The following is a 13,440-nucleotide window of genomic DNA, read 5'->3' as shown; positions in this document are numbered from 1 at the left end:
GCTGCACTCACTATTCTGCTGGTGCAGTCACTGTGTACATACATTACATTACTGATCCTGAGTTACATCCTGTATTATACTCCAGAGCTGCACTCACTATTCTGCTGGTTTCCATTCAGTCTGTGTATACACGTTTGTTTCGTATATCATCCAGAATGGTGTCTTATGGTGACAAATTCAGGCCCTTTTTAAAAGTAATACAGCTCCGGAGCACAAACTGCTGCTCAAACAATCATGACAAGACTTCGTCTTCATAAAGAAAAATATGTTTATTTGAGTATAAACAACAATCAACTTTCTTACATTCTGGAAATCAGAAGCCAAATAACCACAACCATTGGTCCATAGAGCGCACCACCGGCTCGCTGTTACGTGTGGGGGGGATGGCAGGTCCCATCAGTCCCATACAAGAGGATGGTATTGGGGGAGAGCGTTTATAAATGGGGGGAGGTCTGATGTGACATCTACAATGTATCACCCACCCGTATAATAATACAGAGGACAATGCCCCTTCCCCCATGGAGCTGATGCGACCTCCATATTGCGCCAATTCTGTACGGCGAGCGGGTGCTGCGCTCTGTGCTGCTCATCGCACCCAACATTCAGAACAAGGACATTCTCATACAATTTATACAAGTTCTTTCTGCAGGAAAATAAAAAACAAAGTGAAACCAGTGGAAAAGTCCCAGATTTATAAAGTGTCTGATCCGTATAAAGTGGGCGACCGGTAGAAAAGGGGGTCACTATACTCCGCGCAAATGACGCCGGAGAGCAAATGCTGATAAGACCGGGTATAAAAGTACAGATATAGGCAGCCGATAAAATCCACATCCAGAGAGAACGGAAGGTTCAGCACAAGAGGGAAGAAACATAGATAAAAAAAAAATAAGGAAACAAAATATCTAAATTTAAAACAAAACATTAAAAAAAGTATTACATATTTAAAAATAGTAAAATACAAAAAAAAAAAGGAAACACATAAAAGAATAACGTAAAGTACAAAAATAATAGAAAAGAACAAAAAAAAAATACAAAAAAAAAGGAAACAAATAAAAGAATAACGTAAAGTACAAAAATAATAGAAAAGAACAAAAAAAAAATACAAAAAAAAAGGAAACAAAAGAATAACGTAAAGTACAAAAATAATAGAAAAGAACAAAAAAAAATGAAAATATGAAAAATAAAACAAAAGGTAGAAAAAAAAGATTAAAAATGTGAAATCAAATAGGAAACAACTAATTAAAAAAAAATAAAATCGGAAAAATAAAAAAGTAATGTAGAAAAAGGAATAAACAATAAATGAAAACCAAAATAATTAAAGATTTAAAAAAAGTAAAAATAACGTCATAAATGGAAAACAAACAAAAAATAAGGAAACAAATATTTAAAAAAAAATAAAAAATACGGTAAATAAAAATGTGAAATGAAGAGAAAACAAATATAATGAAGATACAAGTATAAAAAAAAATGAAACAAATATATAAAATAATGAAATAATAATAAAAAAAAAAAGTAAAAGGAAATTCGATCTTAATCAAAAAAATATTCGGCCTGATGTACAGACACAATCAGAGCACAGGACTCGATGGGCCCCAATCCATCATGACGCTCGGGTCTGTGGCGTTACCTTATTATCGGCTTTGGTTGGCACTAGAGCGTTATCACCAGGGGGCACTCCTGCGCCGTCCGCTGTATATACTGGCAGAAATATAACTTATGGCTTCTGCAAATCTCAGAGCCGGACGCCATAAAGCGCAGCGCCACCTCCAAACATCATTGCTCAGCTTTCCCCATCTCTTCCTCATCGGTTCTGGCCCCCCGCTGCGCTGCATTGCCGGAGATCTAGTAGCGACTGGAGTAAACGTTGCGTCTCCCACAATGCATCGCTAGCAGGATTACAAGGAAGGAGCAGGAATGTGGATGCAGCTTTAGCTGTGACTGGAGCAGAACACCCAGCTGTGAATGAAATTTAAAGGGGACCTGCGCGTTATCTGCGGACACGGCTCGGTATAAGGTGCTGAGGCTTTGAGGAGACGGTCGCAGGTCGCGGCTGGAGACGTACAAGGCACAACATGAGACAAATAATACAATCATTGCCATTAGGGGTTAATAACTACAGGACTTGGCACTAATATTGTAGCACCGGGGTCGCAGCGTCCGACCGTCTGGGGATCGGGGGGGAAACGGTCGGCACCGGAACCCGAAATCTTACAACACACCGAGGTCTCGCTTTACTGCGCCTCTGCCGATACAACGTATCAAGGACGTTGTGTTACTGTCGGACTACAAGTCCCATCATTGCTCCAGCTAAGAGCAGCACCGGGAGTTGGATTAAGGAGTAAAGTGAAGTGCGAGGGCTGCAGTTATAACTCTGCATCAGAGGCGCCCAAAATACGACAGAGCGGAGGAAGAGCGACGTCAACAATCCAGGGATCATTTATACGTCTACGGACCTGTGAGAGATAGGCCAACTCCAGAGCTGCGCTCACTGTTCTGCTGCTTATTTTTGGAAACCGTCAAGCTTCCTCCCAACATTTTAGTAGGAGAGTTAGGAGCCTGGTGTAAGGATGACGCCACTGAACAAGCAGGGGATGCTGGGAGATTTCAGCACTGAAGTGGCAGAATAGTGAATGCAGCTCTGGAATATATACGGTAATACTGCCATTATAATTCAGGATCAGTGACTCTGCCAAGGTGTGGGGGAGGGATTCATTCTGTGTCTATAAAGCGGTTCAGGGGGGGGGGTGCGGGCACTTTAAGGGGATCCGCTATTCGTTTATCAGTTTTATCTTTTATGCAAAGTTTTTCCATAAAACTTTCTGAAATTCTGGAACAGAACTCGCATCAGCCGTGCGCAGGACCTCTGCTTGCTGTCAGCGACCTGTGAATACTCTCATGTTGTATGTAGTGACCGGACTCCTCTTCGGACCGAGTTCTGCTCACACGGGGAATATCAGAAAGTCACAGAACGTTTCTCTGTGCGATGATACAATGTTTATAAAAAAAAACGGACGCCGGCCCTTTAAGATATTCGATTGGCCAAGAAGGTCCAGGAGAAGGTGCAATAATAATAATATTTGCCCCAAATTAAAAGGGGAAGCTCCATAAACTGCGGAGCAAGGAACACTGATCGCTCCCCGATTTGCATAGAATAAACCCCCAATACTTCTCGCTCCGCAGGCGACGCTGAATTCTACGGATATGGCGGAATACCTGGCGGCAGCTGCCGAGAGTAACGTCCAATCACAGAGAAGCGAGAGCGGCGGATCCTCATCTCCGTCGCCGTCCCGTGAACTGTGCAAACAGCATTTGGTCAATAGAAACATTTGGCGTATAAAAAAAAAAAATACAAAAAAATACAATTTTTTATAGAAAAAACTAAAATAAAAATAAGGGATCATCACGTAGAAAAAAAAAAAAAAAAAAAATCTGATTATCGATTCCACCCACCGATTATTAGCTGATTAGTCGCATATTAATTACCCGCCACCAAACGCCGCGTCCGTTCTAGGAAGCTCGCAGCAGCCGGGACGCTGGAAATTCCTATAATCCGACATCTGATAATCCGCCGCCGTCTGTTGTCAGATGAAAGGAATTTCAGCAGAATTCGGACCAGAATACAACCAGAAAATAGGAAACAGACGTTCGCTTCTCAACGTCAAAGGGTTAAGTGCAAGATGAAACCGGAAGCGATTTCTGCTCCGGAAGTGAAACGCAGGAACTTAACAGATGACAGAGGGGGGAAGCATAGGAGACTCGTCATCCGTGCCCCCCCCCCCCCCCCCCCCGTCATCTGTGGCCCCGGCCAAGAGGGGTCATCATGTGAACTCCAGGCTGTCCAGCTGGAAGAGGTTGTTGTTGGTGGGGGTGGTGAAGTACAGCTGGGTGGGGGGCGCGTGGAGGTCGCAGGGGCTCTTCAGCCCCAGGGTCCGTTCGAAGTCCAGCAGTTGCCCCATGAAGTTAAAGTTCGGCGAGATGTTCGACTTTTTCCTCTTCACGAAATCGTAGGCGTCGTTCAGCGAGAGGTTGAGCTTCTGCATCAGGTACGCCACCGTGACCGTGACCGAGCGGCTGATACCTGCGAGACAATGGACGAGGATCCCACACTTGTTGGACCGAGCCTCATCTGAAACGAGAATAAAAGGGGACAATGGACGGTGAAATGTTCCGATTCTCGCAGCTGAGGGTTCGTTACAATAGACCATTAGCTTCTCTAATCTGCACTGATACATTGTAACAAAGCCGGACAGATTTCATCAGCAACTCTTCAATTACTGACCTAAAATGGCAAAGAACAAAGTATCGTGTGCAATACTCTAGTTACATCCAGAGCAGCATTCATAGCACTCCAGTCACATCTAGAGCTTCCAGAGCTGTAATCCTAGTTCTGCTGGCCATCCCTTGACCACAGAACTTTATCTGGATTTTGCAAACATGAGGCAAAACTATTATCTGAGCTTTCACAATACAATGCTCTCTGGTGAGTGGAAAGCATCAGCATGGCGAGTGCAGCTCTGGATGTGATTGGAGTATACAGTTCACATCGCCTTTCTCTACACATTGCATCACTGCTGGGATCAGCGCGGCCGCTGCACCTACCAATGAAGGAGATGGCCTCCGGGAAGAACTGCGACAGGTTCTGGCTCCAGTGGTCCGAGATGGGGATCTGCTTGTACTTGAAGTCCCCGTTCTTCTCGAAGGCGTTGGGCAGGTTCGGGGTCACGTTCAGGATGTACCTGATGTGATATTTCCCCAGGATTTCCAGATTCGCGGCATCTTTGGCGCAGCCGAGGTATAAATACGGGAGGATCTGGACGGGGAAGGTGGGCTGGCTGCTCAGCTCGGGGCTGCCTTCTGATTCTGTGGCGCTGTTGGGTTCGCGGTCGGATTCTCCGTCGGATCCTTCGGAACTTATCCTCAAACTGCCCAGTCTGAGCAGAGACTCCGGTGAGGGGTCCGTGGGGGAGGGGATCTCCAGGCCGAGCTCGCAGTGCTCCGGGTGCTCCCTCTGGAACTTACTGTATCCACCTGCAAAGGAGCGGAACAAGAGGTCAGACGGAGGTAAACCGGAACCTCGAGCCCCCCGACCTCTGACCCCACCCGACCTCTGACCCCACCCGATCTCTGACCCCAATAACTCTGCAGCTTTCTGTTACTTTGTATCAACTGAACTTTTATTTACTTTTTTAAATCTCACTTGTAACAATGTAACAAAACGGCCAGAGGTCAGTTGTACATTTGTGAGTGAGATGTGGACATAGGTCGCCCGTCGGGTGTCACAAGCAGCCGGCCCTCCCTGCAGGACGTGATGTGACAAGTCGTCTCCACCCGCCCTCATTATACGGGAGCATTATAACGCCCACGCAGCAGAGGGCGACGCAGGAGATGAGTAACCCCCGGCGTGCTGGAGCTTGTCAGCCAGGAAACGTCACATCCGCTGCAGGGAACAGACGCAGAAATGCCAGGAGAACGCAGGGAAAGCTGGGCGATGACCGGGGCGTCCTCCGCCCCACAGAAAGCAGGGCGATGACCGGGGCGTCCTCCACCCCACGGAAAGCCGGGCGATAACCGGGGCGTCCTCCAACCGAGGGAAAGCCAGGCGATAACCGGGGCGTCCTCCAACCGAGGGAAAGCCAGGCGATAACCGGGGCGTCCTCCAACCGAGGGAAAGCCAGGCGATAACCGGGGGCGTCCTCCGCCCCACGGAAAGCAGGGCGATGACTGGAGTGTCCTCCGCCCCACGGAAAGCAGGGCGATAAGCAGGACGTCCTCCGCCCCACGGAAAGCAGGGCGATTACCGGGGCGTCCTCCGCCCCACGGAAAGCAGGGCGATAACCGGGGCGTCCTCCAACCGAGGGAAAGCCAGGCGATAACCGGGGCGTCCTCCAACCGAGGGAAAGCCAGGCGATAACCGGGGCGTCCTCCAACCGAGGGAAAGCCAGGCGATAACCGGGGCGTCCTCCAACCGAGGGAAAGCCAGGCGATAACCGGGGGCGTCCTCCGCCCCACGGAAAGCAGGGCGATGACCGGAGTGTCCTCCGCCCCACGGAAAGCAGGGCGATAAGCAGGACGTCCTCCGCCCCACGGAAAGCAGGGCGATTACCGGGGCGTCCTCCGTCCCACAGAAAGCAGGGCGATTACCGGGGCGTCCTCCGCCCCACGGAAAGCAGGGCGATGACCGGGGAGTCACATAAGACGGTTCTGTGTGATAAGTTATAAACCTTCATGGTTGAGAATGAGGGATCATTATAGATGGCGGCTGCACAGAGCAGAGGATCTGGTGCAGTGTAGTCCAAGCTCCACCAGAAATTCTCTGGGAAAGATGGCGCCTGACCCCAGCGCTGGGGTGAGGAGTATAATGATGCAGGAGGAGCTCTGCTACACTACAGTACACATCACTCTGCTACGCCTACACAGTTCTGCTACACCACCTGCACAGCTCTGCTATATCTACACATTTACAGCTCTGCTAGACTACATTCGCACACGGAGCTCCGCTACGAGCAGACGCAGCACCAGCGCCTCCATTTCTCAATCGTCTGCAGGAAGTGACGTTCTGCATCTTCCTAAGATGCTTTGTGTTTCTGCTGTCAATGAACAGATCTATAAATTGTTACAATCCCTTCCTACCTTGTCACAGCTGAGATTTGGTACAGTGTATCAGTGCTGTGTGCAAGTAATTCTCATCAGTCCACAGAGGATTGTGCCGACCAGATACAACTGAAACAAACCCTCAGCTGTGAGAAGTATCAGGTCACGATCATTCTTAGTTCTCCGGTGCAGTTTATAAATGTCGCAGCAGAGATCTCAGAACGGTGAGAAATTCCCGAAGTCTCCGAGAAAGTGTCAGAAAGTCCCATCTACCGGCGAGTCTCCGGCCCCCGCGGACGTCACTGACCGGCACCGGGAAACAGCATCCAGGTGATCCGCTCCCTCGCACACGGCGGCCGCGGTCAGAGGAGAATTTACAGAAGTCGCCGCAGAGGAGGAAAAAAAAGCCCCAAAAACACGAGAAAACGGAATCGAGACCCCCAGACAATGGAGGCCAGAGGATCATAATATCCTACATCAGTGCGGGTCATCACCCCGCCCCCCGGACGACATCTCCCAGCCTGCCCCGCCCCCCAGACTACACTTCCCAGCCTGCCCCTCCCCCCAGACTACACTTCCCAGCCTGCCCCTCCCCCCAGACTACACTTCCCAGCCTGCCCCTCCCCCCAGACTACAACTCCCAGCCTGCCCCTCCCCCCAGACTACAACTCCCAGCCCGCCCCACCCCTCCCCCCGGACTACACCTCCCAGCCTGCCCTGCCCCCCGGACTACACCTCCCAGCCTGCCCCTCCCCCCAGGACTACACCTCCCAGCCTGCCCCTCCCCCCAGGACTACACCTCCCAGCCTGCCCCTCCCCCCAGGACTACACCTCCCAGCCTGCCCCACCCCCCAGGACTACACCTCCCAGCCTGCCCCTCCCCCCAGGACTACACCTCCCAGCCTGCCCCTCTTCCCAGACTACACCCCCCAGCCTGCCCCTCCCCCCAGGACTACACCTCCCAGCCTGCCCCTCCCCCCAGGACTACACCTCCCAGCCTGCCCCTCCCCCCAGGACTACACCTCCCAGCCTGCCCCTCCCCCCAGGACTACACCTCCCAGCCTGCCCCTCCCCCCAGGACTACACCTCCCAGCCTGCCCCTCCCCCCAGACTACAACTCCCAGCCTGCCCCTCCCCCCAGACTACAACTCCCAGCCTGCCCCACCCCCCAGACTACAACTCCCAGCCAGCCCAACCCCCAGACTACAACTCCCAGCCTGCCCCACCCCCCAGACTACAACTCCCAGCCTGCCCCACCCCTCCCCCCGGACTACACCTCCCAGCCCGCCCCTCCCCCCGGACTACACCTCCCAGCCCGCCCCTCCCCCCGGACTACACCTCCTAGCCCGCCCCACCCCCAGGACTACACTTCCCAGCCTGCCCCGCCCCCCTGGACCACACTTCCCAGCCTGCCCCGCCCCCCTGGACCACACTTCCCAGCCTGCCCCACCCCCCTGGACTACACCTCCCAGCCTGCCCCTCCCTCCAGACTACACCGCCCCGCCCCCCGGACTACACCTCCCAGCCTGCCCCTCCCCCCAGACTACACCTCCCAGCCTGCCCCACCCCCCAGACTACAACTCCCAGCCTGCCCCACCCCTCCCCCCGGACTACACCTCCCAGCCTGCCCCGCCCCCGGACTACACCTCCCAGCCTGCCCCGCCCCCGGACTACACCTCCCAGTCTGCCCCTCCCCCCAGACTACACCTCCCAGTCTGCCCCTCCCCCCAGACTACACCTCCCAGTCTGCCCCTCCCCCCAGACTACACCTCCCAGTCTGCCCCTCCCCCCAGACTACACCTCCCAGCCTGCCCCACCCCCCAGACTACACCTCCCAGCCTGCCCCTCCCCCCAGACTACACCTCCCAGCCTGCCCCTCCCCCCAGACTACACCTCCCAGCCTGCCCCTCCCCCCAGACTACACCTCCCAGCCTGCCCCACCCCCCAGACTACACCTCCCAGCCTGCCCCACCCCCCAGACTACACCTCCCAGCCTGCCCCACCCCCCAGACTACACCTCCCAGCCTGCCCCTCCCCCCAGACAACACCTCCCAGCCTGCCCCACCCCCCAGACTACACCTCCCAGCCTGCCCCACCCCCCAGACTACACCTCCCAGCCTGCCCCACCCCCCAGACTACACCTCCCAGCCTGCCCCTCCCCCCAGACTACACCTCCCAGCCTGCCCCGCCCCCCAGACTACACCTCCCAGCCTGCCCCTCCCCCCAGACTACACCTCCCAGCCTGCCCCTCCCCCCAGACTACACCTCCCAGCCTGCCCCTCCCCCCAGACTACACCTCCCAGCCTGCCCCTCCCCCCAGACTACACCTCCCAGCCTGCCCCTCCCCCCAGACTACACTTCCCAGCCTGCCCCTCCCCCCAGACTACAACTCCCAGCCTGCCCCACCCCCCAGACTACAACTCCCAGCCTGCCCCTCCCCCCAGACTACAACTCCCAGCCTGCCCCACCCCCCAGACTACAACTCCCAGCCTGCCCCACCCCTCCCCCCGGACTACACCTCCCAGCCCGCCCCTCCTCACGGACTACACCTCCCAGCCCGCCCCTCCCCCAGACTACACCTCCCAGCCCGCCCCTCCCCCAGACTACAACTCCCAGCCTGCCCCTCCTCACGGACTACACCTCCCAGCCCGCCCCTCCCCCAGACTACACCTCCCAGCCTGCCCCTCCTCACGGACTACAACTCCCTGCCCCTCCCCTCGGACTACACCTCCCAGCCCGCCCCGCCCCCCGGACCCACCTCGCAGGTAGTGCGCCCGGCAGCCGTCTTCCCGCAGCCTCTGCAGCAGGAGGCCGAGCACGGAGCTCTGGGTGTCGGCGGCATCCAGCGTGGCCTCGTCGTACAGCAGCACGGTGTCCGCCTGTGTGCGGCGGGAGAAGGCCTCGGGGTCGCTGGCGATGACGGAGCGGACGGACATGCTGCCTGTGCGGAGGCGGCGGAGCATCAGGCCGGGGACGGTGACGCTGACGGCCGCCTCGATGTGCGCCGCCTGGTAGCGCTCCTGGGGCCGGCAGTCCAGCAGCAGCAGCCCGCGGCCGCCCGCCTCCAGCCTCTCCCGCAGCCACCGGCCGCTCTTACTGGGGGGCGCCGCCGCCATCGGGGGCCAGCGCCGGACCGCGCACTACACACCCGGGATCCCCTCCTCCAGGCGGAGCCAGGACCGGAGCCGCCTGATAGTGGGAGAGCCGGGGGCGGGGAGACGTCAGCACAGAGAGTGCCGCTCCGGAGAGAGGAGTGTGTACACAGGGACTGCAGCAGAATAACGAGTGCCGCTCCGGAGAGTGGAGTCTGTACACAGGGACTGCAGCAGAATGACGAGTGCCGCTCCGGAGAGTGGAGTCTGTACACAGGGACTTCAGCAGAATGACGAGTGCAGCTCCGGAGAGTGGAGTCTGTACACAGGGACTGCAGCAGAATGATGAGTGCCGCTCCGGAGAGTGGAGTCTGTACACAGGGACTTCAGCAGAATGACGAGTGCAGCTCCGGAGAGTGGAGTCTGTACACAGGGACTGCAGCAGAATGACGAGTGCAGCTCCGGAGAGTGGAGTCTGTACACAGGGACTGCAGCAGAATAACGAGTGCCGCTCCGGAGAGTGGAGTCTGTACACAGGGACTGCAGCAGAATGACGAGTGCCGCTCCGGAGAGTGGAGTCTGTACACAGGGACTTCAGCAGAATGACGAGTGCAGCTCCGGAGAGTGGAGTCTGTACACAGGGACTGCAGCAGAATGATGAGTGCCGCTCCGGAGAGTGGAGTCTGTACACAGGGACTTCAGCAGAATGACGAGTGCAGCTCCGGAGAGTGGAGTCTGTACACAGGGACTGCAGCAGAATGACGAGTGCAGCTCCGGAGAGTGGAGTCTGTACACAGGGACTGCAGCAGAATGACGAGTGCCGCTCCGGAGAGTGGATTCTGTACACAGGGACTGCAGCAGAATAACGAGTGCCGCTCCGGAGAGTGGAGTCTGTACACAGGGACTGCAGCAGAATAATCAGTACCGCTCCGGAGAGTGGAGTCTGTACACAGGGACTGCAGCAGAATGACGAGTGCCGCTCCGGAGAGTGGAGTCTGTACACAGGGACTTCAGCAGAATGACGAGTGCAGCTCCGGAGAGTGGAGTCTGTACACAGGGACTGCAGCAGAATGACGAGTGCCGCTCCGGAGAGTGGAGTCTGTACACAGGGACTTCAGCAGAATGACGAGTGCAGCTCCGGAGAGTGGAGTCTGTACACAGGGACTGCAGCAGAATGACGAGTGCAGCTCCGGAGAGTGGAGTCTGTACACAGGGACTGCAGCAGAATGACGAGTGCCGCTCCGGAGAGTGGATTCTGTACACAGGGACTGCAGCAGAATAACGAGTACCGCTCCGGAGAGTGGAGTCTGTACACAGGGACTGCAGCAGAATAATGAGTGCCGCTCCAGAGAGTGGAGTCTGTACACAGGGACTGCAGCAGAATAACGAGTGCCGCTCCGGAGAGCAGTGTCTGTACACAGAGAGTGCAGTAGAATAATGAGTGCCGCTCCGGAGAGTGGAGTCTGTACACAGGGACTGCAGCAGAATAACGAGTGCCGCTCCGGAGAGTGGAGTCTGTACACAGGGACTGCTGCAGAATAATGAGTGCCGCTCCGGAGAGTGGAGTCTGTACACAGGGACTGCAACAGAATGATGAGTGCAGCTCCGGAGAGCAGTGTCTGTACACAGGGACTGCAGCAGAATGACGAGTGCAGCTCCGGAGAGTGGAGTCTGTACACAGGGACTGCAGCAGAATGACGAGTGCAGCTCCGGAGAGTGGAGTCTGTACACAGGGACTGCAGCAGAATGATGAGTGTAGCTCCGGAGAGTGGAGTCTGTACACAGGGACTGCAGCAGAATGACGAGTGCCGCTCCGGAGAGTGGAGTCTGTACACAGGGACTGCAGCAGAATGACGAGTGCCGCTCCGGAGAGTGGAGTCTGTACACAGGGACTGCAGCAGAATGACGAGTGCAGCTCCGGAGAGTGGAGTCTGTACACAGGGACTGCAGCAGAATAATGAGTGCAGCTCCGGAGAGTGGAGTCTGTACACAGGGACTGCAGCAGAATGACGAGTGCAGCTCCGGAGAGTGGAGTCTGTACACAGGGACTGCAGCAGAATGACGAGTGCCGCTCCGGAGAGTGGAGTCTGTACACAGGGACTGCAGCAGAATGACGAGTGCCGCTCCGGAGAGTGGAGTCTGTACACAGAGAGTGCAGCAGAATAATGAGTGCCGCTCCGGAGAGTGGAGTCTGTACACAGGGACTGCAGCAGAATGACGAGTGCAGCTCCAGCGTGGAGTCTATACACAGGGACTGCTGCAGAATAATGAGTGCAGCTCCGGAGAGTGGAGTCTGTACACTGGCACTGCAGCAGAATAACGAGTGCCGCTCCAGAGAGTGGAGTCTGTACACAGGGACTGCAGCAGAATAACGAGTGCCGCTCCGGAGAGTGGAGTCTGTACACTGGCACTTCAGCAGAATAACGAGTGCCGCTCCAGAGAGTGGAGTCTACACAGGGACTACAGCAGAATAATGAGTGCAGCTCCGGAGAGTGGAGTCCGTACACAGGGACTGCAGCAGAATGACGAGTGCCGCTCCAGACAGTAATACAAGACCTACACACAGGGACTGCTGCAGAATGAGTGCAGCTCTGGAGAGCAATGCAAGACCCGTACACAGGGGCTGCAGCAGAATAATGAGTGTCGCTCTGGAGAGCACTGCAAGATCTGTACAGGGGACTGTACTAGCTGAATAGTGAGTGTTGCTCCGGAGCCGGAGAGTGGAGTCTATACACAGGGACTGCTGCAGAATAATGAGTGCAGCTCCGGAGAGTGGAGTCTGTACACTGGCACTGCAGCAGAATAACGAGTGCCGCTCTGGAGAGTGGAGTCTGTACACAGGGACTGCTGCAGAATAATGAGTGCCGCTCCGGAGAGCACTGCAAGATCTGTACAGGGGACTGTACTAGCTGAATAGTGAGTGTTGCTCCGGAGCCGGAGAGTGGAGTCTATACACAGGGACTGCAGCAGCAGAATAGTGAGTGCAGCTCTGGAGTATAATGCAGGAGGTAACTCAGGATCAGTAATGTAATGTATGTACACAGTGACTCTACCAGCAGAATAGTGAGTGCAGCTCTGGAGTATAATACAGGTGATAACTCAGGATCAGTAATGTAATGTATGTACACAGTGACTGCACCAGCAGAATAGTGAGTGCAGCTCTGGAGTATAATACAGGATGTAACTCAGGATCAGTAATGTAATGTATGTACCCAGTGACTGCACCAGCAGAATAGTGAGTGCAGCTCTGGAGTATAATACAGGATAAGTAATGTTATGTACGGAGATAATGAAATGTTTCTGTTCTCATTCGTTGATGGTAAGTTCTTGTAATATTACACTGGATTTGACATTAACCTTTTTTTTTTAAAAGGAACCCAACAGCTCCGTTTCCCCCCATTACGCCGCGCTGCACTTAATGATCCCTTTATTTCTCTCTCTTTTAATTGTATTAATTTATTTATATGCTCAACCAAAAATGCTGCATCTGTGACCGCTGCCTCAATCACTTCCACGGGACGCAGGGGTGCGCACGGTCACAGTCGTCTTCAGAGCCGGTGGTGACCACAGGAGGGCGATAACTTGATAATCTGTGGGACCGTTACTTTGGGGGGAAACAAAGCACCCCACGACTGGTCGCCACTAATTAGCTTATCGCCACCAAAAGTTATAAAATATTTGTAGTCGCACGCATTAATGGAGAAGACAATAAAAGGGACGTGTTGTGTTCTATGGGATATAAAGGGACCAGTAAGGA

The 13,440-nt window shown here is 54.6% G+C and overlaps 1 protein-coding gene across 1 annotated transcript; it reads right to left on the bottom strand.

The window, feature by feature from the left end:
- Window positions 1-250: 250 nt before the first annotated feature.
- LOC141206899 (dual specificity protein phosphatase 7-like) lies at window positions 251-9,812 on the bottom strand. The gene is made up of 3 exons (XM_073664269.1): window positions 9,350-9,812; window positions 4,600-5,028; window positions 251-4,126 (listed from the first exon to the last, which is right to left on the bottom strand). The coding sequence occupies exons 1-3, from the start codon at window positions 9,705-9,707 to the stop codon at window positions 3,819-3,821; spliced, it is 1,095 nt and encodes a 364-aa protein (XP_073520370.1). The 5' UTR covers window positions 9,708-9,812; the 3' UTR covers window positions 251-3,818.
- Between the last annotated feature and the right edge of the window lie 3,628 nt (window positions 9,813-13,440).

This window comes from Phyllobates terribilis, unplaced genomic scaffold, assembly GCF_046119375.1.
Source record: "Phyllobates terribilis strain yellow unplaced genomic scaffold, ASM4611937v1 Scaffold_143__1_contigs__length_4665640, whole genome shotgun sequence".
NCBI classification, from domain to species: domain Eukaryota; kingdom Metazoa; phylum Chordata; class Amphibia; order Anura; family Dendrobatidae; genus Phyllobates; species Phyllobates terribilis.
This window is presented reverse-complemented; position numbering and strand designations above follow the sequence as displayed.